General features: G+C 42.4%; 2 protein-coding genes across 4 annotated transcripts in view; one reads left to right on the forward strand and one right to left on the reverse strand.

Annotated features, from left to right (window-relative positions):
• Positions 1 to 160: 160 nt before the first annotated feature.
• Positions 161 to 20,263, forward strand: LOC133379900 (group II intron-encoded protein LtrA-like). Its single transcript, XM_061616044.1, has 2 exons — positions 161 to 1,127; positions 20,111 to 20,263. The coding sequence occupies exons 1-2, from the start codon at positions 582 to 584 to the stop codon at positions 20,132 to 20,134; spliced, it is 570 nt and encodes a 189-aa protein (XP_061472028.1). The 5' UTR covers positions 161 to 581; the 3' UTR covers positions 20,135 to 20,263.
• The window catches only part of MYCBPAP (MYCBP associated protein), a 39,005-nt gene continuing 14,600 nt past the window's right edge, over positions 2,337 to 26,741 (reverse strand). For all 3 annotated transcript variants that reach the window (XM_061616028.1, XM_061616029.1, XM_061616027.1), the window contains exons 7-19: positions 25,687 to 25,837; positions 24,513 to 24,628; positions 24,218 to 24,330; positions 23,454 to 23,559; positions 22,832 to 23,018; positions 21,218 to 21,405; positions 14,948 to 15,094; positions 11,995 to 12,333; positions 11,232 to 11,353; positions 9,102 to 9,217; positions 8,310 to 8,419; positions 7,917 to 8,090; positions 2,337 to 4,474 (exon numbers count right to left, since the gene is read on the reverse strand). In XM_061616028.1, the coding sequence (XP_061472012.1) occupies positions 4,373 to 4,474; positions 7,917 to 8,090; positions 8,310 to 8,419; positions 9,102 to 9,217; positions 11,232 to 11,353; positions 11,995 to 12,333; positions 14,948 to 15,094; positions 21,218 to 21,405; positions 22,832 to 23,018; positions 23,454 to 23,559; positions 24,218 to 24,330; positions 24,513 to 24,628; positions 25,687 to 25,837 (1,971 nt within the window). In that variant the 3' untranslated portion in view covers positions 2,337 to 4,372. The remainder of the gene's footprint in view (positions 4,475 to 7,916; positions 8,091 to 8,309; positions 8,420 to 9,101; positions 9,218 to 11,231; positions 11,354 to 11,994; positions 12,334 to 14,947; positions 15,095 to 21,217; positions 21,406 to 22,831; positions 23,019 to 23,453; positions 23,560 to 24,217; positions 24,331 to 24,512; positions 24,629 to 25,686; positions 25,838 to 26,741) is intronic.

Raw genomic sequence — 26,741 nt, forward strand, 5'->3', positions numbered from 1 at the left:
CAGTTGAACAGCCTTTGCTATGGCTCACCCATAAATGGTTTTCAGTAATGTAAAATCAATTATTACAACACAACTTTCTCCTGCAAGCATTGGAAATTTGGCATTTATTAATTACAATTGTGTCCCATTTTGTGCAGTGCAGCCAGTGCCGTAACTAGGCAGGTGCACAGGCACAGGGCACAGGACGAAGGAGCCCCTGAAATGGAACTGACAAAAAAAATTGTCAAATATAATATTTTCAAATTTTAAATTTCGCTGCCGTGCTCTGCTGTGCGGTTCAGATGTCGGTGAACCGAGTGCATCGAGTGGGCCCAGGCAGCCCATTGCGTGGTTTAGCGATTGGTCATTGTGTCGCTCAGTCCCTGGACGCCCTCGACGCCCTCTGCTCACCAACATCTGAATAACTGAATCGCAGAACTGATCGACGCGTCACGTGCACGACAGGAGCAAATGTTTATGTCGTGGTTTATCCCGCTTTTTACTGAACGACCACAGCTGAAAATATTGTTGACGCTGTTTGTTAACTAGTCTGACTTCGACTTGTGATTCGATAACGAACAAAATACTTTGTTTTCGCTTTTATGTGTTATTATCTGGATTATCTGGATCCATTTCAATCGGGCTTCAGGCCTGGACATGGGACTGAAACAGCCTTGGTCGCCTTGGTAGATGATATGAGGAGGGCGTTGGATAGGGGCGAATGCACCTTCCTTGTCCTCCTTGATCTCTCAGCGGCTTTCGATACCGTTGACCACGTTATCCTCCTGGACCGCCTGAAGAGGTTCGGCATGGGGGGCACTGTATTGCAGTGGTTCCATTCCTTCCTCTCTGGTAGGTACCAAAGAGTGGCATTGGAGGATGAGGTTTTGGATCCTTGGCCTCTCACTTGTGGGGTGCCACAGGGTTCCATCCTCTCCCAGATGCTGTTCAACATCTATATAAAGCCGCTGGGGGCTATCATCAGAAGACTTGGGCTGCAATGTCATCAGTATGCGGATGACACGCAGCTCTATCTCTCATTTAAATCTTCACCCAGGTTGGCTGTAGAAACCCTGTCCAAGTGCCTGGAGTCGGTGAGTGGCTGGATGGGAAGGAATAAGCTGAAGCTGAACCCTGACAAAACCGAGGTACTGTTTGTGGGAGACAAGGGAAGGCTGGGGGATGTGGACCTGGTGCTCAATGGGGTACGTTTGCCCCTGAAAGACCAGGTCCGCAGCCTGGGGGTCATTCTTGACTCCCAGCTGACCATGGAGGCTCAAGTCGGCTGTGAGCCGGGCGGCGCTGTATCAACTCCATCTGATACGGAGGCTGTGCCCCTACCTTCCCAACCATCTGCTCCCACCGGTAGTACATGCCCTGGTCACCTCTCGCCTAGACTACTGTAATGCGCTCTACGTGGGGTTACCCTTGAAAACGGTCCGGAAGCTGCAACTGGTACACAATGCGGCGGCTCGTCTGATTAAAGGCAGCCGCCGGCAAGATCACATCACTCCAGTGCTGAAGGAGTTGCACTGGCTACCGGTTGTTTACCGGGCCCAATTCAAGGTGTTGGTATTGACCTTTAAAACCCTATACGGTTTTAGCCCAGTCTATCTGAAGGAGCGCCTCCAGCATCGTCAGGGATGCCGCTCAACAAGATCAGCCTCAGAAGACCTTCTCTCGATCCCACCGGTTAAAACAGCTAGACTGGTGAGGACTAGAGAGAGGGCTTTTTCAATAGTGGCCCCCACCTTGTGGAACTCTCTCCCAAATGATCTCCGCCATGCCCCTTCTATGATAAGCTTCCGCCGGGCCTTGAAGACCTGGCTCTTCAGGCAGGCTTTTGGGGTGGGTTAGGTTTCTTACTGTTATGGTTTTAAATTTTAATGTTTTAATGTATTGTTTTATCTTGTACGTCGCCCAGAGTGGCTGGACAACCAGCCAGATGGGCGACTAATAAATTAAATAAATAAATAAATAAATAATTGTGAAAACAGGTAGGTAAGCTTTATTAAATAATAAAAATCTCAAAAATACGTTAGTGTATTTTAAGGTTAAGGTGGCGAATCATCTATTTGAATTTAGCGATATTACATTATTTTGCTACAATTCTATACCGGGGTAGATATTTTAATTTATTAAATTTATATTGTACATAAATTAAATTAAATTAAAAATTAAATACATATGTGATTGTAAAATGTAATTTATAAGGCATACAAAAACTCATAATTATCATTATTATTAAAGTAAAGATAACATCAAATGCAAATAATTATAAATATAGGAACATATTTATATAAAAGATTATCATTGTAATAAAGCTCTTAAATTTTATTTTATATTATTTTTCCTCCTCAAAAAAAATTAAGGGGCCCAAAAATAAAACCTTGCACAGGGCACATGAAAAGCTAGTTATGGCACTGAGTGCAGCTGAAGTTGGTGCCTAGGTTTCTAGTAAGGTCTCCCATTCAAGCCCTGACCAGATCCAGCCCTACTTAGTTTTAGCAAGACTACTGCACTGCGTGCCTTCAGTTCATAGCACAGGCTTATTTACATATACACAGACAGAACCTGTTTGCCCCATTCTGCTGGGGCAACCATAACTCCTGCTTCCCTTAGTCCCTTCACTGGCAACTCATTTTTTACAGGCACCATATTTTCAGATAAGGACTGAAGGGGCAGCAGCATTAGCTCTGCCTACTGACTCTCACTCTTTTGCAAAGATACAGGCAAAAGGTTCTTTATCCCCATCTCTCTAATACATACCCCTACAGAACAATCAACAGGAGAGGCTTTAGCACCGCCCTTCCTTTACACACCTCAGCCATTTCCCTGGCCTTTTGCTTGTGCAAGGGGGTCAGCATCAATTAAGATTTGTCTAACTGGCTTTTGAAAAGTGTACAGCAGGTCCAGGGGTTTTGGTCTGGACTGGAACTCTTAAGATTGCTAGGGAGGGGGATATGATTGATTACTGGAAATATTTTTGGGGCACCTTGCAGTGCAAGAGCCCTCCCCAGGCAGCTTACATAAAGTTTAAAAATAAAAATAATATACTATTTCAGTAAAATACAAAATTTAAAACAGCAGTTAAAATACACCTTGCACTACAACCAAGTAGTTATATAAAACCATACCACTGGAAAAAGCAAGTTTTAACCCTTTGCCTGATCCAGATTACAGGTCTTGTGCCTGCTCTTTACATAGCATGGGAAAGCTCCCATTTGTGCTAATGGACATCTTTCTTCCAATATAGATAGCAGGCACTGGGGCCCCATGCAGAGTGGGACCACAGCAGGAGGCAAAGGGTTAAAGCTCCACCCACCAAGATCCCAATCCAAATTGGGACCCCCTCAACTCCTGCTTCTTTTAAAAAACTGTTCAGTTAAAAAAATACCAGCTGTGTGAACGGCACCTCCTTTAGTTGGGTCTTGAGATGCCTAATAGAAAGGGAAGGAGGGCTCTGTCAAGCCTTATCTTGCTGTTCATACTGTGATCTCAAACTTGGGGGAAAGTAGCTGGGGTGCATGATAATGTGGGATAGTCCTTGGGATCAGGAGCTATGTTGAGAGCCACACTGAAAGCTTTTGGGAACTAGACTAGCTACACCCAGGCTCCCAAGTACAAAAATAAAATAAAACTGAGTGAGGAAACTGACTAGCCCTGAGAATAAACAGCTTTTGATCTAGTTAATTTTACTCTGAAGGGAACTTTAAAAAAATGCTCTTGGGTGTCCTAAGCAAAGCAAAGTGTACACTGGTAATAAATGTTTGAAGAATTTTTATCATTAAATTCACAGCAGCGTACAGAAGGGTTGGCCGTACTGCTAGGTGGGGACTAGTTTGGGCTTTTGTTTGAAGACCTATAAAACCAGTTTGAGAAGAAACTATGATGGGACTTTAAAAAAAAAAAAAGCACCACAGCTGAACAATACCACTTCCAAGTCTCTGAAAATTTATTGTCTGTAAATACACTATAGTGTTGATGGGAGCTCCAGAGGCTTTGACAATCGTAATCCAAGACACCTGGCGAATCCAAATGTAAAAAAAATCATGTCCCCCTGGATTCAACCATGCCATTGTTATTGTATGAAGCCAGTCATCAAAATGGAAACATAGATATATCATATACAATCATAGTATTAACCTAAAAATCTTGACAGTACTGCCAATTGCCCCTCATTACACAACCCAAACTTCTCAATGGGGTTATAAAACAGAGTAGAGAGGAATGCGTCGTATAAGCCAACTATACATTCAGCTGCTGTAGAGCTAATTGTACGGATTAGCCCTTACTCTATTTAATCAATTGGCGGCTTTATAAACAAAAGGAAACTATTCTGGCACAGCATATATAAATATAGCTTTTTATTTTGTTATGAAATCACTAACATTTAAACAAAAGGTGCTTTATTCTTCTTCCCTAAGGGATCCTTCCTCAGCTCCTCAAATAGGAAAACCATTTTGCTCACCATTGAATCAAGCAGTCCATAAACCTAAAAGCAGGAAGCAATTCAAAGAAGCTTTCAGAACAAAAATGGATAGCAAATTCTCAGTAGAAAGATACACAAGAATGTTTACATTTCTTAAAAATATAATTACATAAACCTTTATATTTGCTCAGTCTTTTATTTTTATTTTTTTGCACCCCATAACAAATATTTACTGTGTACAGTTCTGGTCGCCTCATCTCCAAAAGGATATTATAGAGTTGGAAAAGGTTCAGAAGAGGGCAACCAGAATGATCAAGGGGATGGAGCAACTCCCTTATGAGGAAAGGTTGCAGCATTTGGGGCTTTTTAGTTTAGAGAAAAGGCGGGTCAGAGGAGACATGACAGAAGTGTATAAAATTATGCATGGCATTGAGAAAGTGGATAGAGAAAAGTTTTTCTCCCTCTCTCATAATACTAGAACTCGTGGACATTCAAAGAAGCTGAATGTTGGAAGATTCAGGACAGACAATAGGAAGTACTTCTTTACTCAGAGCATAGTTAAACTATGGAATTTGCTCCCACAAGACGCAGTAATGGCCACCAGCTTGGATGGCTTTAAAAGAAGATTAGACAAATTCATGGAGGACGGGGCTATTGATGGCTACTAGCCATGATGGCTGTGCTCTGCCACCCTAGTCAGAGGCAGTATGTTTCTGAAAACCAGTTGCCGGAAGCCTCAGGAGGGGAGAGTGTTCTTGCACTCAGGTCTTGCTTGCGGGCTTTCCCCAGGCACCTGGTTGGCCACTGTGAGAACAGGATGCTGGACTAGATGGGCCACTGGCCTGATCCAGCAGGCTCTTCTTATGTTCTTATTCTGGGTGTGGGGACAAATTTATTGTGGTTTAATCACACTAATTTGGTATATGATTTTAGTGCTGTCTAAAAATCTGAACTGTATTAATTCACTTCAGTCATGGAAGAAGAAAAAACAGTTTGCTGTGCCATGGCTATAATGGCAGGATGTTATGCCTGGCAAGTAAATCTGTTCCATATGCCTGGTTCCGCAATTTCCATTAAGTCTACAGGATGCCATGCAAAGAGGCCTGAAAGGACCCCTTGCCAATTCCATGCAATGCTGTCTTGGAGGCACATGTATGGCCTGCCAGGGATAAGGGGAACACGCCCTGTCACAGCATGACTGATAGCTGTGTCTGATACACCCAACCAGGAGTCAGATCCTGGTTCCACATAAATGCATCAGATATACCATTGCTGTAGAGTCACTACCCCGAAGCCCAGTTATACGTGCTTCAGCAAATGAGTGTCAGAGCACAAAATTGCACTGTAAGAGAAGGCATTTCTACCTTCAAATTGTAAAAAACAATTTGAATACATTCTGCTCAGTTCAATAGGACTTAGTTCCAAGTATGGTTTGGTAGATCTGCAATTGGATAGTCCCATAGACCTGTTGTCTGTTAGATATTAAGGGATCTAGCAAACCTGGAACTAGACAGATTCTCTGTGGTAGTACAAGCAAAGCTAAAAGGTGATAAGATGTTTGCATGGATAGAGTCTTTCACACTCTTATCTAGTGAAGATAAAAAGAAAAAAAGGGGGGGGGGAGAAAAACCCTAGCATCCAGACATTCTGGAGGCCAAAACCACATAGAGGAACATTTTTCAGTTTTTAAGAGAGCAATCTCCAACATGTCTACATGTCTACTCAGAAGTACATGCTATTGACTATTCAGTGGGACTTACTCCTAGATGTTTGCAGCCTTAATGACTGACTGAAATTGAGCTAATCTTTTCTTTTTTTGATACCTCTGTATTGCTACTACAGAACCCCTTCATCAATGGCATGCAAGCAATTAAAATAGCTCCTAAACCACTTTGTTTCACAATCATAATGACTGAGGAAACTACAAACAGATTATTATTATTCATTAGACTTTTTAGTCGCTTGTTACCCAAAGGTCTCCAAGTGACTGACAACACATTAAAAACATAGATATAAGTACATAATGCCATAGAAACAGAACAAATAACTGCTGTAACAACCACAGGAAACTTGTCAGCACACTATCCATATCCAACATAATTTATTTGGGTGCACATAATGCTACTCATAACATTGATTAATGCTGCAATCCTAGCCCCAGTTAACCTGGGAGTGAGGTCCATTGAATTCAAGAGAACACCTAAGCAGACATGATTAGGATTGTACTGTAAATTGTTACCTGTATTTTTCGTGTGCTGAGAGAAGGCTGAAACTATAACCAACAGGAATGGCTACCTTGCCACTCACTGGTGCAAAGGATGACTGTATATTTAGGGGCAGGGTAGTAGAGTTATTTTAAGGGGTTAGGTGTTTCCCAAAATTTTGGGAAGCACTCTCTTTACAGGTGCTGTCACATCGACACAGGCTAATCTAGCCATTTTGTCTCTCATGTTTGACCTGCTGGCTGAAGATGCAACCAGGGCACCATATAACCTTTAACTGGTGGAGGTTCAAGGCAGAATATCATGTCTGCTGGCAACCATGTGAGATCCTGGAATGATCTCTGGTGACGTATCTAATCAAGGGTTGGTATAGTGGCTATACTATAGCCTTCTCAGTAAGTTCAGGGGTGAGAAGTAGAGTGAATTAAGATGTAATCCTATACACATTTACATAGGGAAAAGTCCTATTGCACACTCAAATAGGGCTTACTTCTCAGTGGACTTATATAGGATTTTCACTTAGAGGTGAATTTTAACTTTCTTTTGCTGTCTGCCTCTTAACAAAATTATTCCTTTTAAAATATTATGGCTCTGGCTAAATTGATTCAGGAACAGCAGCCCTATCCATATTGCCTTACTACCTGGCCCTATACTATTAGTAGAATGAATGCAATTATCCCACTTGTCAATCAAGTTTTCTGTATGCCTGAGTAAAGGAGTAAAGAACAGCTCAGTGGTGAGAGCTGAATCATATTTAGGAACTGCCTGAGACTCAGTTTCTCCTAATGCTTGGGAAATGTTGTGAAGTGGAAGCAAACAAAAGAGTTACTCTGAACTTGGAGAAAGCACCCATTTAAGGAGTGTTGCACAGAAGACTCATCACAGAGGAGAAACTTTTGTCTTAGGAGCTCAGATTAAACAGTTGCTAATATCTCACAATGTCCAGCAAGCACTAAGGCTGACATGAAGTAGCCAGTCATTTTAATGATTGTTTTGTATTATTTTGAAGTGTATTATGTTGCTGTACATAGTCCTGATGTTTTGTGAGAGGGCGATATATAGAAACATCTATAAATAAATAAAATTGTCACATGTTGAGAAGATGGTGCAAAATGAAAGTAATTGGGAAAAATGTGACAAGCAGCCCCATCCTAGGCACATTTACTCAGAAGTAAGCTTTGCTGGTTTTAGTAGTACGTATTTACAAATAACAGGGTTCAGAACTACAGCTAAGGTGATAAGCCAATGGGCAAAGGTCAACAGCACTGGCCACACTTACTTACTTCAACATAAAGTTTCTCATGGTATTTTTCCTGCAGAATTGGATCCACTTGTTCTTGGCGAAGTTCTTGGACTTCTGCCTCTGCAACATCCACTGCAGCACTGACAACCTCCTTTGTGGATCCTTTTACTTTTCTCTCTTCTTTGCCTTTGGTTTTCCTGCTGTTTGGACGTTCCTGCTCAGAAAAAAACGAACATGCTAAAGAGAGATCAGAGCAAGCCAAGGACATATATCAAGCATAAAGATTTATAGCTATTTCATAGCAAGTTGCATGTCTGAAGGAAACAGTCCTTGCAGCAAAGAAGCTCCAAAAGGGCATCTTGTTCATCTTTCGAATACTTCCTCTGAACCAAGACCATTTTCAGGATTCATCTTCAAGGGCCCGAGCTCGTACCTCTTTGGCTACCTTTCCTTTTTCTTTTTCCTTGACAGCAGCCTTCTTATCTTCTCTCTGAAGTTTTCGATCTTCCTTTCCTCCCTTCACAACAACTGGTTTTACTTCAACTACACAGAAAAAAAGAACAGTTCACTTACACAAACCCACTTTAAGCTAGAATCAGCAACTTTTCTTTATTTTACTGGTCTCCCTGATCAGTAAAACCACCTTTTACCAAGTAATCAGTACTGAGCTATAGAAAAGCCAGCAACATTTCAGATTAAGTTCAACGAAAATAATTTGCTATTGGCCTGGTTCACGTGTCACACTAAGCGAAACCATGGCTTAGCGTAAACACGCGTGTTTCCAAAGAGGCGATTGTGGAAGGATTATTCCTTCCCAGACTTTTTGCTGCTGCGTTGATTTGAGATAGGCCAAACTACGGTTTGGCTTAGTGTGCTGCCTGAACCCTGGCTCATAGTTTAGCTCTCTCCAGACTTACCACAAACTGCAACCAAGGTTTGTTCTATGGCTCATGGTTTGTTTGGTTTGGACAATAGACTAAGCCAAACCATGACTCAGCTCAGCAGCAAAAGTTTCAGGGAGCAGCAAGGCAGCCATGATCTCCTCTCCAAGAACCCGCACGATTGCTCATTCATGCTAAGCCATGGTTCGGTTTAATGTGACATCCTAACCAGGCAACTGACTACATAGTTGGATTAGGCTGGCTCCATCCCTGGCCTCCCTAGATTCTGCGAAGCTCCACCCCATTCCCACAGACAGATCTAATCAGTTGACATAATAGTTTACCTGCTTCTTCTGGGACAATTTCTACGTAAGTATCCTTCTCAGGCATACCAAGCAGGGACCTGAGTACCAGTGAACGGCTCACCAGACCATCAATTACTTCACGCCACAACTGAAAACTGACATGTGAAAGAAACCAATTTAAGTACTGGATGGAGTGTGCGGCAGAGCAAGAGAATTTTGCTATCTGTGCCCTTTTATGTTTTTTTCTATCCTCCTAACCAAAGACAGACTGAAACTAGCAGGAGCAGTTGCTGCCTAAAGTAAACTTGGCAAGGCTAGCCACTAAGGCAGGGATAGGGAACCTGTGGGCTCAGATGTTGTTGGACTCCAAACACCATCACACCCAGCTACTACAGCCAATGGTCAAGGATGATGGGAGCTGTAGACCAAGAACACTTGGAGTGCCACATCCCTGTTCTAAGTGAGTTTTTCCCAAACCTCTTTGGTTGTGTGTGAGACAAGTTTCTTTAAACTGGGGCCTACTGCACTTTTGACACATGAGCAGGTTTACTTTTAGAGTGCAAGAATTACTTATCCCATCCCTCAAACAATGTTTAACTCCTTTATACACATGGGAAAGATCTAGAATCAGCAAAAGTATTATGTTAAAAGCCCCAAGCAAGGGGGCTGGTTATCCCCAATTTGAAGTGGCATTATGACACCTTTCCATGAAGGCAATCTCTGTGCATAGTAAAAACAAATCCCACAATACAAGCCATGGGTCTCTATGGAGCCCTGTATTCCAAAGATTTAGATTGTGATCTTTTTGTCAAGATCACTCATGCTTAGTGGAGCCAGCTCCCTATGCGTCTGCAGTCATGGTCCTACAATTGAAGGAAGCAAGCAGAAAGCAGAGATTCATACAGAGATATAATGGGCAACCTCCTCTGTGTGGGGTAATTTTGATCCACTTCCACCTTGGGAGTAACTGAATTATACCCATTGCAGAAATACAACAAAATGACCACCCTCAGCAAAAGTCTTACTGGCTGGCTGGCAGGCAGGCAGGCAGGCAGGCAGGCAGGCAGAGAGAGCATCAAATTCTGCAGACACAAAGCTGATAGCTTCCTCTTGTGGGTGGGACTTTTGGTTTCCCAGAAGGCTTTCATTCATTTCATTACTTAAGAGAATTTGCAGTTCTATCATGGTACACTAAGATGCCCCAGCCACCAGTTTGGGGATTACTCTTCTTTCATGCTTTATGTGAGGAAAAATGGGTAATGTGCGGACTTGATGAAATTAGCAAATCCCACCCTTGATTCCTCTGAGTTTTAGCCAAATCATGCCTTTTAAAAGCAGTAAAAAGATAAAGGGGGGCAGGCCAACTCTGCTCCCAACTGTAAATTTCAGCGCTGCTGCTCTTAAACATCAAAAAACTATATGCAGATGAATCTAAAAGTGAAGTTATATTCCTCAAGGACCTTCATGTTCTGAAAGGACTTCAAGATGAAATCCAGATTTGTCCAAAATATGGATGAGGCTAATTTCATTTCTGAAATTCCTACAAATCATTTTTATTTAATTATGGACAAGAGCTTATCACAATCCCAAAATCTTATGGGCATTTCATACATGTTGTGTGTTTATGAGTTAAGAAACTTGATATCCCACGTGAGGTCTCCATAAATGAACTACCTCAGAGTCACTGCATATTTCTTTAAAGAAGAAAAAATTGAGATAGGTTCTAAGAACATGTGGCTAGTGGCACTGGAATACAACTGGAGAGACCTGGGTTCAAATTCCCACTCGGCCACAAAGCTCAATATGTGACCTCAGTCCAGTCACCGTCTCTTAGAGTAACAAGAGGACTATTGCAAAGAAAAAGTGGAGGAAGGAGAAGAACAATGCCTTGGTGAAAGGGATGGATACAAACATGAAATAAATATATATACAACTATGTCTAGAATAGCCTTAATAACTAGGACAACTGCTAGCCAGGCATCAACCTTTCGAACACCTCCCCTTCTCTGACACAGATCAACCTCCCTATTGGGAGGCTCAGCTGATTCTCTAATCTACAGAGGATTTGGGTTTGTTTCTGGAAGGGATCTGCCCAACTTTGTTACCAGTTAGCTAGGGTAAGGTATTTGAAGGACAGGGTTGATTTTTTACAGTATCCACACAACATACCATATCTGGTAAAGGAGGTCTGCCTCAGGTGTCAATGGTATTGTACAAAGCTCCAAGGCTGCTTTATTGAGCTGGGCCAGGGCAGCTTCTCGTTCATCTTCCTCAGGGATCGTGAGCAAAGTCTAACAAGAGAGAAATCAGTTAACATCACCTTTCTTTCATAACTAAATATTCCTGGCTATCCAGGGCCAGCTCAAGATCATCATGCCTGGTAGAATGAAAATCAGGGAGATTTGGACAAAAGAATGGCCCCATCCCCACCCACCTGTATGCTTGGTGAAAGTAACAGCAGGCTTCAGCCTTGCATGCTTTCACCCCACTCCCCTCACCATAGGAAGAGCTGAATGTCTGAACCAAGAGATCAGCATTTACTGAACATGGGACCTCCCCTTTTGCATCCACTCATGTCTTAAAGATGGCATGGGTAAACTTAACATACAAAGAGTAAAATGTGTATTTTGGTTTCTAGTGTAGATAATGCATGGGAGCAGGGGGGATCTCTGGAACCTGGGTTTGGAAAATAAGCAGAGTCACTGAGAAACAGAAATGTGCATTAATCTTCTGAGGTTACCCCTCCAAGCATCTTAAGACAGTGTTTTTCTGCACACTATTCCAGCGTCTCAGTCCTAGACGGGCTCCTGATATCATCCTTTCAATTCAGCTGCTGTCAGTAATAGAAATGTCTGGATATGCTGATAAAGACAATGGGACTTGCTAGGAATATTCCAAGGCTAGGAGAAATAAGGAACACTGAATCAAGCACCTGTTTAAAATCTGGGATGGACAGATTCCACTCTACTCGGTTCATATCCTCCATATCAGCCCTACTCAGCTGGCCTATCAGGTCCTCCATCTCAGACTTCCTTACTGCTGACACAGCTGGGGAAACACTCTTATGGCGTGATGAGTCTTCAGGACTCTTCTGGTGTAAGTCCAAACTACCCTTTTGCTGTGAGTCCAAACTACTCTTTGGTGGAGAGGATTCTTCTGTAGTAGTGCTTTTCCTCTGTGCCTCATCATATGTATCTATAACTGGAGGAGGATTCATGAGTTTATTCCACAGCTCATGGAGCCCCTTTACCACTTGGTGCTGGTAGTGTAACTGAAAATGAGAAGATCAGAAGGGACAGCAAGTAAGAATTAAATACACTATGATATGTGAGAAATAACACCTCTGAACAAACTCTGATAGATAGTGTGATGGAGAAATCCCCTTTTGGATATATTTTGGTACTCCAGAAAGATATCACATCCATTGTTTCTTCAAACTCAAAACTCTTCCTTCTAGCAGTTAGGGAACAGAAAGACATACGTTCCACAACGAGGAGTATTGTTAAGGACTGTCCCTGTCTTGCCATAAAGTTATTCCTTTCCTGTTTCATTTACCTCTGATAATTAGGAACATGCTCAACTTCCCCACTGGTCAGTCTCAAATTTGTAAGTGACATTGAGCTCCATCCCCAGGCCTCACTGACTAAGTCTGCAATTTTATACACACTAACATAGGAGTAACTAACACCGAACTCAGCAAGACTTCTAAATACAGATGTTTAGGATTGCACTGCATGAGTCTAAGGGTAGAGGCACACGTACTGTTCTGCCAGTTCCAGTGCATCTCCACCTCTTTTCTAAACACAGGGACACATGACATTAGTCAAACCCTACCTGTTTTACTGAAAAACCTGCTGGAATCAGCTTGAGTGCATTTTTTTAAAAAAATCAGCTTCAAAGAGATTTCGCAACTGATCAGCAGATCAGCCTGTTCCCCCTCCAGGTATGGCCAATTGAAACACTTTGCTGTAGGTGACTAGTGTGCTCACAGCCTAAAGCAAAATGCTGCCTCTAAAAGGGCCCTTTAAACAAGGAAAGTTTTGTCCTAAGAGGAGTTGGGTCACTCAGATGGAGAAAATGTAGTTTGTCATAGTTCCAGTCTACTTGTGATTATATGAATATTGATCCATGTAGTCTAAAGCACACTTACCCCTACATAAACATGCTTCAGTTTGCACTGTTAATCTAGCCACTTTCAAAGTCTACAGTGCTGGCTCACTAAGTTCATGCAAAACCAGAACAGAGAAATTAAAACCATCTCTTTTGATTTCTCTTTTTCTCAACGGCACTGAGAATTTTTATACCTTTATTTCTCTGTGTCTACCAATAAAAATACCCTCCTTTGATTTAAATGGTCTACAACAGTGTAGCCCTCCATGCTCAGTAATAACTCTGTGTGCCTAATAATTTACAGTAAGTAATGTTATTGGTTAGGGGTGGATACTGAGTAGGTTGGGAAGTCCTCATACCGAGAGAGAGTGGATTATCACAGACCAGCACTTAATACATTGATGCCAGCAATGTATTTTTAGGTGCCAGCTGAAGGATTTCCTTTTTTGTCAAGCATTCTGAATAATGTGAGTAATTGGCCTGTGTCATAATATAAGAACAAATTGTTGCATTTTAGTGATCAGCTGGTGTTTTATTGGTTTATGATTGATTTATGTTTTAATATGGTAACCATCTGAGGTCATGTGGTGAATGGCAGGATATAAATTTTTAAAAACAAAACTAGTATGTCCTCTTGAGCAGACTCCCTTCTAAAGGGGGTCTGGTAGCTATGTTTCATCTTTATGGAAAATCCCAGAGAATGATACCTTAATCAAAACTAACAATTTATATCCCACCTTTTTCTCCATCATGAAACCCAAGGGGGTGTACATACAGCTCTCAGGCAATCACCCATCCAGGCACTGACCAAACCCAGAGGTGTTTAGCTTGTGAAAGCTATTGGACACATGGGCCTTCAGGCCATAACCTGGGACCTGATGCCTGTGGGAAGCCCATAAGTAGGACATGAAAGCAATATTTAATTTATTTATTTATTTATTTATTTATTTATTTATTTATTATTTTATTTATACCCCCCTTCCTCCCAGCAGGAGCCAGGGCGGCAATATCACCCTTCCCCTCATGTCCTCCAGCAAAAAGTATTCAGAGGCATTATGCCTCTGATTCTGGGAGGCAATATATAATCATTATGACTAGCAGCCATGTAGATGACAAAATTAATACATCTCTGATTCCTCTGTGATGTAATAAAATAGTTATTTGAAAGGATCACATTTCTAAAGTTCCTAGATTTTTAATGGATATTTAAGAATCTAATCATATTACTTTAACCATGTTGAGTAAATCAAACTTTCTCTGCAATTGTTTTTGCTGCTTTTATGGTTGTGTAAGTATCTTATTTTTTACAAAGTGGTTGATAATATGTATTCCAAAAGAATAGTAATGCTACTTTGTTTCAGCAAAAATGAAGCCTTGCAGCATCTTAAGCACTTAACAGATTTATTGTGGCAAGACCTTTCACTTGGCTCATTAGATCCAGCATAAAAGTATTGTTAAAATATAATTGTTTAAAGAAATATTTGAACATAATAATGGATTCTAGAATTCCTCCTAGCCACAACTGGACTGCAGGGCATGCCACTGAATTTTTAGGACAAAATCAGATTACATTTTCTGCTGTGTTGAGCACTTCAGATTTAGGTATAGAAAAGTGTAGGAAATATTGGCTCTAGGCTCAGATAAAAGAGGTGGGGGTGTCAGATGACAGGGCTGTACCCCTGAGAGTTTTAAAAACCTTCCCACAGGCCTGATTCCTGACACCCTGGCACATATAAACCCAACAGCACCCTTTCACCCCAAAGGACAAATGATACCTCTTGGTTCTTTCTGTGGAATAACTCCTCCTCTGTGACATATGCATCAAGAGGAGATCGTACTCGCTCTGATGAACGGATTCGGTCAAGCAGGTCCTTCAGATTCTCTTCCACTATAACAGCAACTTCCCGGGCTTCTAGCTCTTCCTGGGATTTCAAGAAAACCACATGCATGATTTAGTATCCACATTCCTTTGCAAACTTCAACTAGTGCATATTCCTGCTACTTTCAGGCATCAAGACACAGAGTAGATATATATAAATATGCAGCCATGTGGCCTCAGGACAGCAGAAACAAGGGGAAGGAAACTCTAGCCACTACCAGATGAACAAGAGTCACAGGGAAACTGTTTCTCTCCCTCCCAGGAAAAATGCCGTGGGAAGGAAAAGACTAGCCTGGCCCTACTGGAACACAAGGGCCTGTTTACAACTCACTGCTTCATTCAGGATCAAAGTGATCTCCTCTTCTACCTTCACCTTCCCCCTCCCCTTTTCTCAGTTTGTAATTTATTTATTTATTTATTTTATTCAGCTTATATCCCACCCGACTAGCAAACAGCTCTCTGGGCGGCAAACATAGAAACATATACAATAATAAAATTACAAGATCAATATAACAAATATAAAAGTACATCATCTAAAATACCAATTACAACATTTACATAAATAACTTAGATTAAAATGCCTCAGAGAAGAGAAAGGTTTTAACCTGGCGCCGAAAAGATAATAGTGTCGGCGCCAGGCGTACCTCCTCGGGGAGACTATTCCACAATTCAGGGGCCACCACTGAGAAGGCCCTAGATCTTGTTACTACCCTCCGGGCCTCCCTATGGGTCGGGACCCGGAGGAGGGCCTTCGTAGTGGACCGTAGTGTACGAGCCGGTTCATAACAGGAGAGGCGTTCCTGCAGGTATCGTGGTCCCGCGCCGTATAAGGCTTTATAGGTTGATACCAACACTTTGAATCTGGCCCGGTAGCATATTGGAAGCCAGTGCAGGCGAGCCAGAACAGGTGTTATATGCTCAGACCGCTTAGTTCTTGTTAGCAGTCTGGCCGCCGTATTTTGCACTAGCTGTAGCTTCCGAACCGTCTTCAGAGGTAGCCCTATGTAGAGCGCGTTGCCGTAGTCCAAACGTGAGGTTACCAGAGCATGAACCACTGATGTAAGGTCCTCCTTACTCAGATAGGGACGTAGCTGGGCTACCAACCGAAGTTGGTAAAACGCATTCCGTGCCACCGAGGCTACATGGGCCTCGAGTGATAGGGAAGAGTCTAAAACGACTCCCAAACTACGAACCTGATCCTTTAGGGGGAGTGTAACCCCGTCCAGGACAGGGTATGTATCCACCATCTGACCAGAGAAACCATCCAGCAGCAGCATCTCAGTCTTATCAGGATTGAGTCTCAGTTTGTTAGTTCTCATCCAGTCCATTGTCGCATCCAGACAACGGTTCAGCACATTGACCACCTCACCTGAAGAAGATGAAAAGGAGAAGTAGAGCTGCGTGTCATCAGCGTACTGATGACAATGCACTCCAAAACTCCGGATGACTGCACCCAACGGCTTCATATAGATATTAAAGAGCATGGGAGACAAGACCGAACCCTGCGGGACCCCATATTGGAGAACCCACGGGGTCGAGCAATGTTCCCCAAGTATTATCTTCTGGAGACGGCCCGCCAAGTAGGAGCGGAACCACTGCCAAGCAGTGCCTCCAACACCCAACTCCGCAAGTCTCTCCAGAAGGATACCATGGTCGATGGTATCAAAAGCCGCTGAGAGATCAAGGAGAATCAACAGAGTTACACTCCCTCTGTCTCTCTCCCGATATAGGTCATCACACAGGGCGACCAAGGCCATCTCAGTGCCAAAACCAGGTCTGAAACTCGACTGAAATGGATCTAGATAATCGGTTTCATCCAATAGCGCCTGAGGGCAAGGCCTACATCTCTTTTTTTTAATCAATGATGCTAACTGCTTTGAGAGACAGTATTTGGTGGAAGAATTGGATAATAAGGGAAATATTTATGACAAAATGATTAGCAATAGGTGTTCTTTTTTACAATACATCTTTAATGATATTAAGAGAGCTAGTGTGGCGTAGTGGTTAGAGTGTTGGACTATGACCTGGGAGACAAGGGTTCAAATCCCCACACAGCCATGAAGCTCACTGGGTGACCTTGGGCCAGTCACCGCCTCTCAGCCTCAGAGGAAGGTAATGGTAAACCACCTCTGAATAACGCTTACCATGAAAACCCTATTGATAGGGTCGCCATAAGTCAGAATCAACTTGAAGGCAGTCCATTTCCATTTTAATGATATTATTCAAATCTTTTTATCTAAAAGCTGCCATACTCTACTGATACACATCTTTCAAAATATGCAGATACAATTACTCCTTTTATTGAGAGAAAGCAACATGGAACACTGGCATGTGATTCTATTTTATAAATGCTGCATGAAAATAGACACCTTATATTGTGATATTACTATATACTGGTTTGGGGAAAGGAACTTAGTATTTGGCAAACTCTGCATGCTAATAGGTTCACAAAAGCAACCCAGTGATCTCTGCCAAGGGTCCAAAAATGCTACTAGAAAACAGGTTTAACCTCAGAGGTCAAGGAAATTCAGAGGGTCAAAGAAACGTAGGTCTGGTTCTGATTCATTTCATGGTGAAGAGAGCAGGGCAGAGGAAAGCATGCCTGTTCCTGGTCTGCCAAGGGTTCAACTACCAAGGGTTACCCTTAGTCTTATATGAACATACAGAGCTACATTTTAATGAGTCAGAGGACCATTTGGTCCACTCAGCCCAGTACTGTCAATCCTGACTGGCAGTACTTCTGGGGTTGCCAGCGTGATGCCTGCAGATGTCAATGTGCCTGCAGAGGCCTTCCTCAGCATCTACAGGGCCCCCTCTCTACAATGAAATTAGGCTTGAAAGAAGCATTCTGTTGCAGCCAATACAACAGGCTGTGGGGTGTGCATGGCTGTGGGTTGCATGTGGGGTCCCCATGACAAGTTCCCCAGTTTGCAAATGTATCCATGCACCCCCAAAAGTTGGTGACTGCTGCCTAAGATCTCAGGCAGAGTCTTTCCCAGTCAACCTCTACAAATGTGATCTATTAAGTGGAAATGCTAGGGATAGAGTGACAGTTACAACCCCATCCCATACTTAGACAGAACACAAGGGGGGCAGATATTACTGCTGATCTCAAATATGTGAGCGGGTCTTACAAAGAGGATGCACAATAATCTTCTCACTCACCCTACTGGATCCCAAGTGCAAGACAGAAGATATGGAGAAATTTGTTGAGGCGTAAGGGACAGAATGAGCAAGAAGAGACTATGGAATATTTATGGATAAATATCTGCCATGGTGTTTTAGGCTTAGCCGATCCTGCCTATTGCATAGGATGGAAACCATTAAATTCTTGTAACTCCTTCTATGGCGTAGCATTTTTGGTTTCTGAGATGTACATAACTCCAAATGAAGATATGTTCTTACTATCAATTTGAACAATTTTAACTGCCAAGGTTTCCCTCATACGAATTTTGGGAACTGGGGATAGAGCAAGGAAGGTTTTTCTTTTGACACCCACTAAAATTAAACCTGTTAAATGCTGAACATGACCTTTAAAAAGAGAGAGACTACAGACTTCTGAACACATCTTTGTAGGCCAGAGGTGAGGAACCTTGTCTGACCCCACCCCCACAGGCCAACTGAGAGGTGGATTGGATAACCCACCTGTCAATCACATTATATCAGATGATTGACAAGTGGGTTGTCCTGCCCACCTGTCAAAATCCCTTGTGCAGCAGTACCTAAACACTTGACATTCAGCTGGCTGTTGAGCGGGAACTGCAGCACAAGGAGTTTGGCCAGCCCTATGCTTACCGCTTTGAGAATGAATGATCCCATGTGTGAAGCAGGTGGGTGTGGTTGTTGGAAAACAGCCTCACATGGAAATCTGGCCCATAGGCCAGAGGTTCCACACCCCTGTTGTAGGCTAAAGATCCACTGAGCATAACATCTTCTGGCTAACATAGTAGTATTGCAAAAAATAGTTTTAGGACTCCTGCCACTTCAACCCTTCATGAGTATGGGGAAGCAGTATCCGATTATATGAGCAATACAATGGATTTATGAATTACATTTTTATCCTGTCCTTCACCCATACATGGTTCTTTCCCTCTCCACTGAATCCCCTCTGCCTTATTTGTCACACAGGATTGTTGTGATAGGGAGTGGCCCAAGGTCACCTAAAGGGCTTCATGGCTGAATGGAGATTTAAGCTCAGGTCTCCCTGGTCCTGGCTGGCACTCTAACCATTACACCACACTGGCTTTATGGATCTGACTCAATACAAGGTTTTGAATGTTTTTAAATACCTGTTTTTAACTGTCTGTTATTGAAAATGTTAATGGGTTTTTGTAAACTGCTTAGAGGTTCTATTACACTCAAGCAGTATATAAATTTTGTTAAATAAATAAGAAAGAGCTGTTGTGAAGCAACCCTGATCTCCATCTTTTGCTATGGTTTCCTGCACCTGAGAAGTTCTGTTTTGGCCTGGAGAGGCAAGAAGAGAGTCTCCACTATAGTAACATCAAGCAAAGTGACTTGCAACATGTCCTGCTAAGCCCACTGATTGCTGTCTCCTTCACGGCACATCTTTGCCACCCTCTCTTATCACTTGTAAATTTAAAATTAAATAAGTGAGCATCAGACTCCTTCTAGAAGTGTTAATCTAAGATATAATCACCTAAAATGTCACTCCTTCCTTCTACCCCACAATAACGAATCAAGACATTTCAATGGCCTGATGCTCCCTTCAGAAAAGCCCACAAGATACATTACTCTCTCCCCCCCCCCACTATCAACCTGGACAGAAGAATGAAGATGCAATTTTAGAAACTATTTCTCAAAGATTTAGGACAAACTTGTCCTGACTGGTACCATTTTAAAATGTTTAATACCAAATCCCTGTCAACAAGACACAATTTGTAGTCTTTGTTTTTATTTTAAATTTTAATCCGAGTCTGAGCATAAAAGGTAATGTTTTTCATCTAAGCTAAGCTATCAGGAATCTTTTGAATAGCAAAAGGACTTCATTTTCCTGCCTACGGACACTCATATGGACCCCCCTTTTTTTCTTCTTCAGCAACAGAAAGGGATAGAGAAGTAGACAAGGAGAAGGGGAGAAGGAAGAGGACAACGATGACAAGTACCCTCAGCTCTAGCATATCAAGCAGTCGCCTCACAGAAATGAGGACAGATACTGAACTCCTCTTCCTCTCAGGCAACTGGCCAAACCCTCCCTCCCTCTACCTTCGTTTTCAAGCCCAATCAGGTCCCAGTTTCTTGGGGAGACCACTTTTTTTCCTTCCCTCTGCTATGCTCTTCTGCCTTGGCTGTCTCACCAAAAAATCTTGTATTTTCTTTCCTTCACTACCCATAGCCACTCACTTTTACTCTCAGCCACTGCCCTGAAGTCTCCCACGTTTTCTTCCAGTTACCTAAAAACTTCCAAAGTGTCACAAAATCACAAGACTACCTTCTTGCTCTGACCATCCCCCTTCTCTTTTTAAAGCAATTGGCCTTAATCAACATGCATTTTCCTTAGGTGCCACCATTCTTCCCTGCTCTTTCTCTATCCAATGTTACTGCATGCTAGAGTTTCTATATGTGCGTTCACACATGCTTTTAGAACTGATACCTTATGTTTTAACTATTTTATTAAACTTATCCTAGATTTAGACTATTGTTAGTGTGTATTAATTCTCTGTCGTGTTTGGTAACTCTTGGGGGTGACAAATTCTGGACTGCATTCAGGTCTCAGCTTCAAAAGTTCCTAAAATGGGAGTGTCAGGGTTGCATGCAACAACTGCAGGCTTCTTGTGTGCAAGCTAAACACTTCATAACAGAGCCATAGTCCTGAATCTTGATATAGCAGTTTTTAGAGCTCAACTTCCCTCAGCTCCAGCCAGTATGGCCAATGGTTAGGGATGAGGGAAGTTGTAGTCCACCCACATTTGGAGGGCCACAGGGTTAGCCACCCCTGCTCTACAGAAATCCCTGATAACATTATCATGTTTGTGTGACCATAACAGGAAAAATCTTTCTCTGTGTGCAACAGATGTTCGTTCAAGTCTACTGATCTTACAAAAACATCTAACCTTACAGCAACATGAACTTCCTAGGTCCCATTCCAGCTGACATCCCATTTAAGGTACAATGCTCATCGTTCCTGTCCCTATTGTTTGATTACCTGAAGCTCCTGTCTGAGCCCGGCTGATATATCTTCATATACAGCAATTCCCCAGAGGGTCACTTGCAACACCGCACCTCCTAACAACACAGGATGAGTGCCAAATTCCCATGACTCACTGAAGACACCTGCATTCATTGACTTGAAGATGAAGGAAAACTTCCTGGTTTCTTGAGGTAGGATAACTCCTAACAGGAACAGAAGGAAAGTTACTGGGAAATGTTAGTTTCCAACTGAATTGACAGCCACTTTACACATTGTTTTTCTTTTTATTCACTTAGTTTATATTTTATATTTTATCCCATTGATCAACAAGGTCTCAAAGCTTTCGTAAGGATGTAACATGGACTTGCAATAAACATGGGTTTGCCACTATATGCATTATACAAGTGCAAGTAGAGTAGCCACAGTCCCCTACTACAAGTAGTTGGGGTGGTAAACATGTATTTGCCATAATGGAACATATGAAATGGTCCGTCCAAACAGGAACAGAGGAAATATATTGATTCCATTTTATTGGGTGGCCTTTTGCCAGGATACTTCACATATCTTCACACTCTGGTCTCAGTCTCCCTATTAGTTCTGTGTCATACATTATAGCCTGTGCACTGGGAGGCACTATGCTCAGTTCAGCAGCGTCTGTGGAATGATCTTTCAAAAAAACACCAAACACATACATCTGGCTGACTCTGAACTTTTGACACTAAGTTCTATCCACTATCCTAACCCTCAATGTCCTAACCATCTGGTTGAAACACCTCAATGTGACTCCACTATGACTGATGGATTTTTTCCCATTTGGCATCCAGAACCCCTTTCACCTCAATGCCCAATAACAGAACTGCAACATGCAAATGGAAAGAACTGAGCCTCTTCCCCCTTAAGGAGTTGTTCAAGATACCTGCCAGCTACCAGTAGGGTACAAAGACAATCAAACTTGCATACTTTAGATTGGATCCATTATGCAATTCAACCTCTTAAGAAGGTTCTCCTGCCTGTCTTGTTTTTGGCATTTATATTGTTGTGAGTTTGGGGGTTGGAATGGGTAATCCCTGTGAGTCCCCTTCCAGCCTCTGATTTGGAATCCTGTGCCTTGGGGGTAACGGGCTGGCTCTGCTAGTCAGATGAGTTTCTTTTGTTAAGCTAATAGAGTGGCCAGGTTGTTAATGGGTCTATCAGGTGCCCAGCAACTGATGAATGGGCCAGGAAGACCCTTTTGTCATTGAAACTCTTCAAGAGAGCCTCCCCCCCCCTCCTGGCGCCTAGGAGGGGCTTGTGTATGGAGTGTGTCTAGAGAATGGCTGGGGACTGGAGGCAGGCAGAGAGGCCATCTCTCTGCACCATGGCTTTAGGATACCTCCTGTAACACTGATGGGAAAGCTGGATATTGGACTGCTGATGCCTTGAACCCCTCCATCCTAAGCTCAGGTTGGAATGTGTGTAAATAAATAAACCATATTTCATAAAGACACCACAATCTCTGTTGACCTTCTTCCCAAGGAAACCAAGCCCAGGACGAGCGCAGGGACCCCTGAAATCTCACCGCTCAGAGATTGGGGAGGTGCGCAATAATATGAATCCATCAAAGTTGACTTTAAAAAAGAAATCATCCACCTGATCTGGTGTTGAAGTAAAAATTCTGTGTCCTCCTTTTTTTCTCTTGAAAAGTAAAGGGTTGAGGTAGCCTTCGCCAATCATACCAGATAGCTGCTGTGCCGTCATTGCTTACTGTGAGGAGAGACTCAGCTTTCTCACCTACTAGAATTTCAAAGGTGACCCGGGCAGCAATGCCTATTTCACCCTATTAGAATGAAAGCAGACAGAACAAAACAAAACACAAGGATGCCAGCAATAGCCAACTTTTGCCTGAGATGAGTGCACCACCCTCCCCATTTTACAAGCTCAGGGCCAAAAGCCAGTGCTGTCTCCAGGTTCTATTACATCTCCTTTGGCAAACAAAGACCCAGAAAATTTAAATGAACACTAGAGTCTTTGTTTTGAACACTCTCCAAAGCACACATAGAAACTATGTGTCTTGGAAGACACCGACTGAAAGCAAGGCTTGAGCAGGGGTGGCCAGCATGGTGCCTTTCAAATGGTGTGGACTACAACTCCCATAATCTCTGACCATTAGCCATGCTGGCTGTGACTGGTGGGAGTTGGAGTCCAACATTATCTGGAGGGAAGCATGCTGGTCACCTACAAACTAGTGCATGATTTTAAAAACCTAGCTTACCACTTGACAAGCGCTGTTGATCCAGCGAGCTGGTTGTTCACAGAACTTCAGAGATGGACCCAATACTGGTCCTGAAATCACATCTGGGTATGCTTCTAATGGGCCTCTACCAAATAAAGCAAATAAATAAATAAGAATTATATAAAGACAGTTATTATGTTTGGAGGGAGATGCAGGCTTTAGTCCATCTTTGTCTCTGATTGGCTCCTGAAACATGAAATTACCAATTAATTAAAAACTCACTAAATCAGTGTTTTCTTAAATGAAAAATTGTTGCAGGCCAGCCTCTGGTGGAGGTGTGCAAACTTTAAATCACATATGGAGATATGTAAAGCATGTCATCAAAAAACAAGAAGAGATTCCATTTAGGATGATCTCACTTCTGGTTTCAGAGCCTGGAGAGGATAAATAAAATGGGAATGGGGATTTCAATGGACGAACTGGAGCAGCCTTTCCCAACCAGTGTGCCTCCAGATGTTGTTGGACCACAATTCCCATCTTTCCTGACCATTGGCAATGCTGGCTGAGGCTGATGGGAGTTGTGGTCCAACAACACCTGGAGGCACACTGTTTGGGAAAGGCTGAACTGGAGGGTAGGGGAAGGGTTAAACAGCCACTGCCATTCACTGATTTTCCCCAATAAATAATCGTGTGTGTCTCCCCCCCCCCGCATGAATGTTTCAGGGGAAACATGGGTTTGAGGAAACCATGGTTCGCTCACAATGCCGATTTTAGTCCAGACCACCACTCCAAACGTTACTTACTGGCTTTTTCCTTCAACAAATTCTTTAGCTTCGTCTTCACTGGATGAAAAACTTTCTGCTGATATATTGATGTATGGGTGATTTCTGCTTACAACCTCCAGACCATCCAGGTCCTTAACTCAAGGGAAATAGAAAAAACATTATGTGGTTTGCATTAGCTTTGCTTCTATTGTGTAAAAGAAAAACCAGAATAGCTAAACAGAATCTACATTGTAGACAAGATGAAAGCTATACAAAAGTTATACTTTTGCTTCTTATAAACAGTCTTGTGTATTGAAAAGAATTATCATCATACCGGGTTATAAAAATCCAGCTTTTCTAAGATCTCCCTTAACTCATTTCGCCGATGCTTTAGGAAGAGACTCTTCTCCCAAGTGCGATGGAAAGCGAGGTATTTTGGAGGCCTGGTACCTGTGGGAGTACCCAAATGTGACCAACAGATGTACACACCAACAGGTCTAGTAACTATTCACTTGCTGAGTTTTGATGTTTCTCTATAGAAAGTGCTCTTATTAATGTCCTGCTGCAAGCTTAACTGTAACATTTTCCTATTTATTCATGACAACCTGAACAGAAATTCTAGTTCCCAAGCACCTTGAGGATTTGCCTTGATGTTTCAGGGTACAAACACACACACACACACACATTCCCCCAAAGAATCTGAGATTACCAGTAACAGAAATAAGAAATCAGATGTGGTGACACCTACCAATATGGCAAGATCATTTTCTTCTACCAAAACTCAGTGTTCAAGTTTTGCTTTCAGACTTGGGGTGGAGTACAACAGATTTCTCCTTAGCTTTAGAAGATGTATTCCCCCGCCCCACAGGTCCTCAGACTGGTTAGTGACTGTGGTGGGATTTGTTTTGCCTTCCCTGCCATATTCAGTATGACTTCCTTATTTAAGGAACACATGGACATATTGTGTTGGACACAAGATCTCTTGCCATACTAATGCTGCCATTAAGGAATAACCGATTTCTTCAAAGTGAACATTGTTTTGTAGGGACTGATCATAAACTATATTATTTTCTTATGAAAAAAAATTACTATTGGAATGTTTTGATATGCTTATTTTATTACATATTGCTATTGTCAATATTTTTGTCTATGTTGCAAGTTGCTTTGGCCACAAATAAGCTGATTATGTGATTATGACCTTTGGACCATTTTGCTCTCCATTTGTGGTCTGCTGGATACACTGGTTAGTAATATTTACCCTGGTTGGGGTATTCTGTCTACACACATAGTTGATCTAAAGAAAGCTTTCATGTCTACAATCCTATTAATCCTTGTTAAGGCCTAAAAATAGACAATGCTGCACACTAAAGCCTTGCCACTGCCTAAATGCACCCTGATTACACAAGCATCTTCACAGGAACGTACAACTAACAGGAAGTGATTTCACCCCTTTTACTTCATCCTCAGCATATCCATTTATGGAATGCCTCCTACTTGTGATGCCTCACCTATCTCCATCCAGATGCTGCGAGGTTTCCCAACATGAGTGACTTCTTCTGGGAAGCCACGTTCAGTCTGGCCCAGTGTCGCTGCCAGACCGGTGACTTCATCTCCAATGTACACGGGCTGGCTCCAGAACTCACTGCCTACACGATAGCCCTAGCAGAGAAAGCACAAGGTCATATAGTTCCAGCTTGGTTTTGGGACACAGGATAAAGCATGTGCAATAAAATAGGGCAGGGGGTGTGATGCAAGGAAGAGGGAGGAGGAGGAGAAGGGAGGAGAAAATGACTCAGAATTCTAGAGAGCTGTTCAATTAAGGATGACAAAAATGATCTCCTGACCCATTCTTGTTATCTGTAATTGCTATCCTCTTTGATGTTATCCATATACTATTTTATTACACCACTCAAAGCAATGCAGCTGACAAATGCTGCAAATAGTAACATGAAAATATAAACAATACCCAATCTGAACTTGTCAAGGATTATCAATACCTTGGCACAGTCATTAACCAAAATGGAGACAATAGTCAAGAAATCAGAAGAAGGCTAGGACTGGAGAGGGCCACTATGAGAGAACTAGAAAAGGTCCTCAAATGCAAAGATGTATCACTGAACGCTAAAGTCAGGATCATTCAGACCATGGTATTCCCAGTCTTTATGTATGGATGTGAAAGTTGGACAGTGAAAAAAGTGGATAAGAGAAAAATCAACTCATTTGAAATGTGGTGTTGGAGGAGCGCTTTGCGCATACCATGGACTGTGAAAAAGACAAATAATTGGGTGTTAGAACAAATTAAACCAGAACTATCACTAGAAGCCAAAATGATGAAACTGAGGTTATCATACTTTGCATACATAATGAGAAGAACCGATTCACTAGAAAAGACAATAATGCTGGGGAAAACAGAACACCAAACAAGAGGTGGATTGATTCCATAAAGGAAGCCACAGACCGGAACTCACAAGATCTGAACAGGGTGGTTCATGACAGATGCTCTTGGAGGTCACTGATTCATAGGGTCGCCTTGAAGGTACATAACAACCACCACCACCAACCC

The sequence above is a fragment of the Rhineura floridana genome, chromosome 3, assembly GCF_030035675.1.
Source record: "Rhineura floridana isolate rRhiFlo1 chromosome 3, rRhiFlo1.hap2, whole genome shotgun sequence".
Lineage (NCBI taxonomy): Eukaryota > Metazoa > Chordata > Lepidosauria > Squamata > Rhineuridae > Rhineura > Rhineura floridana.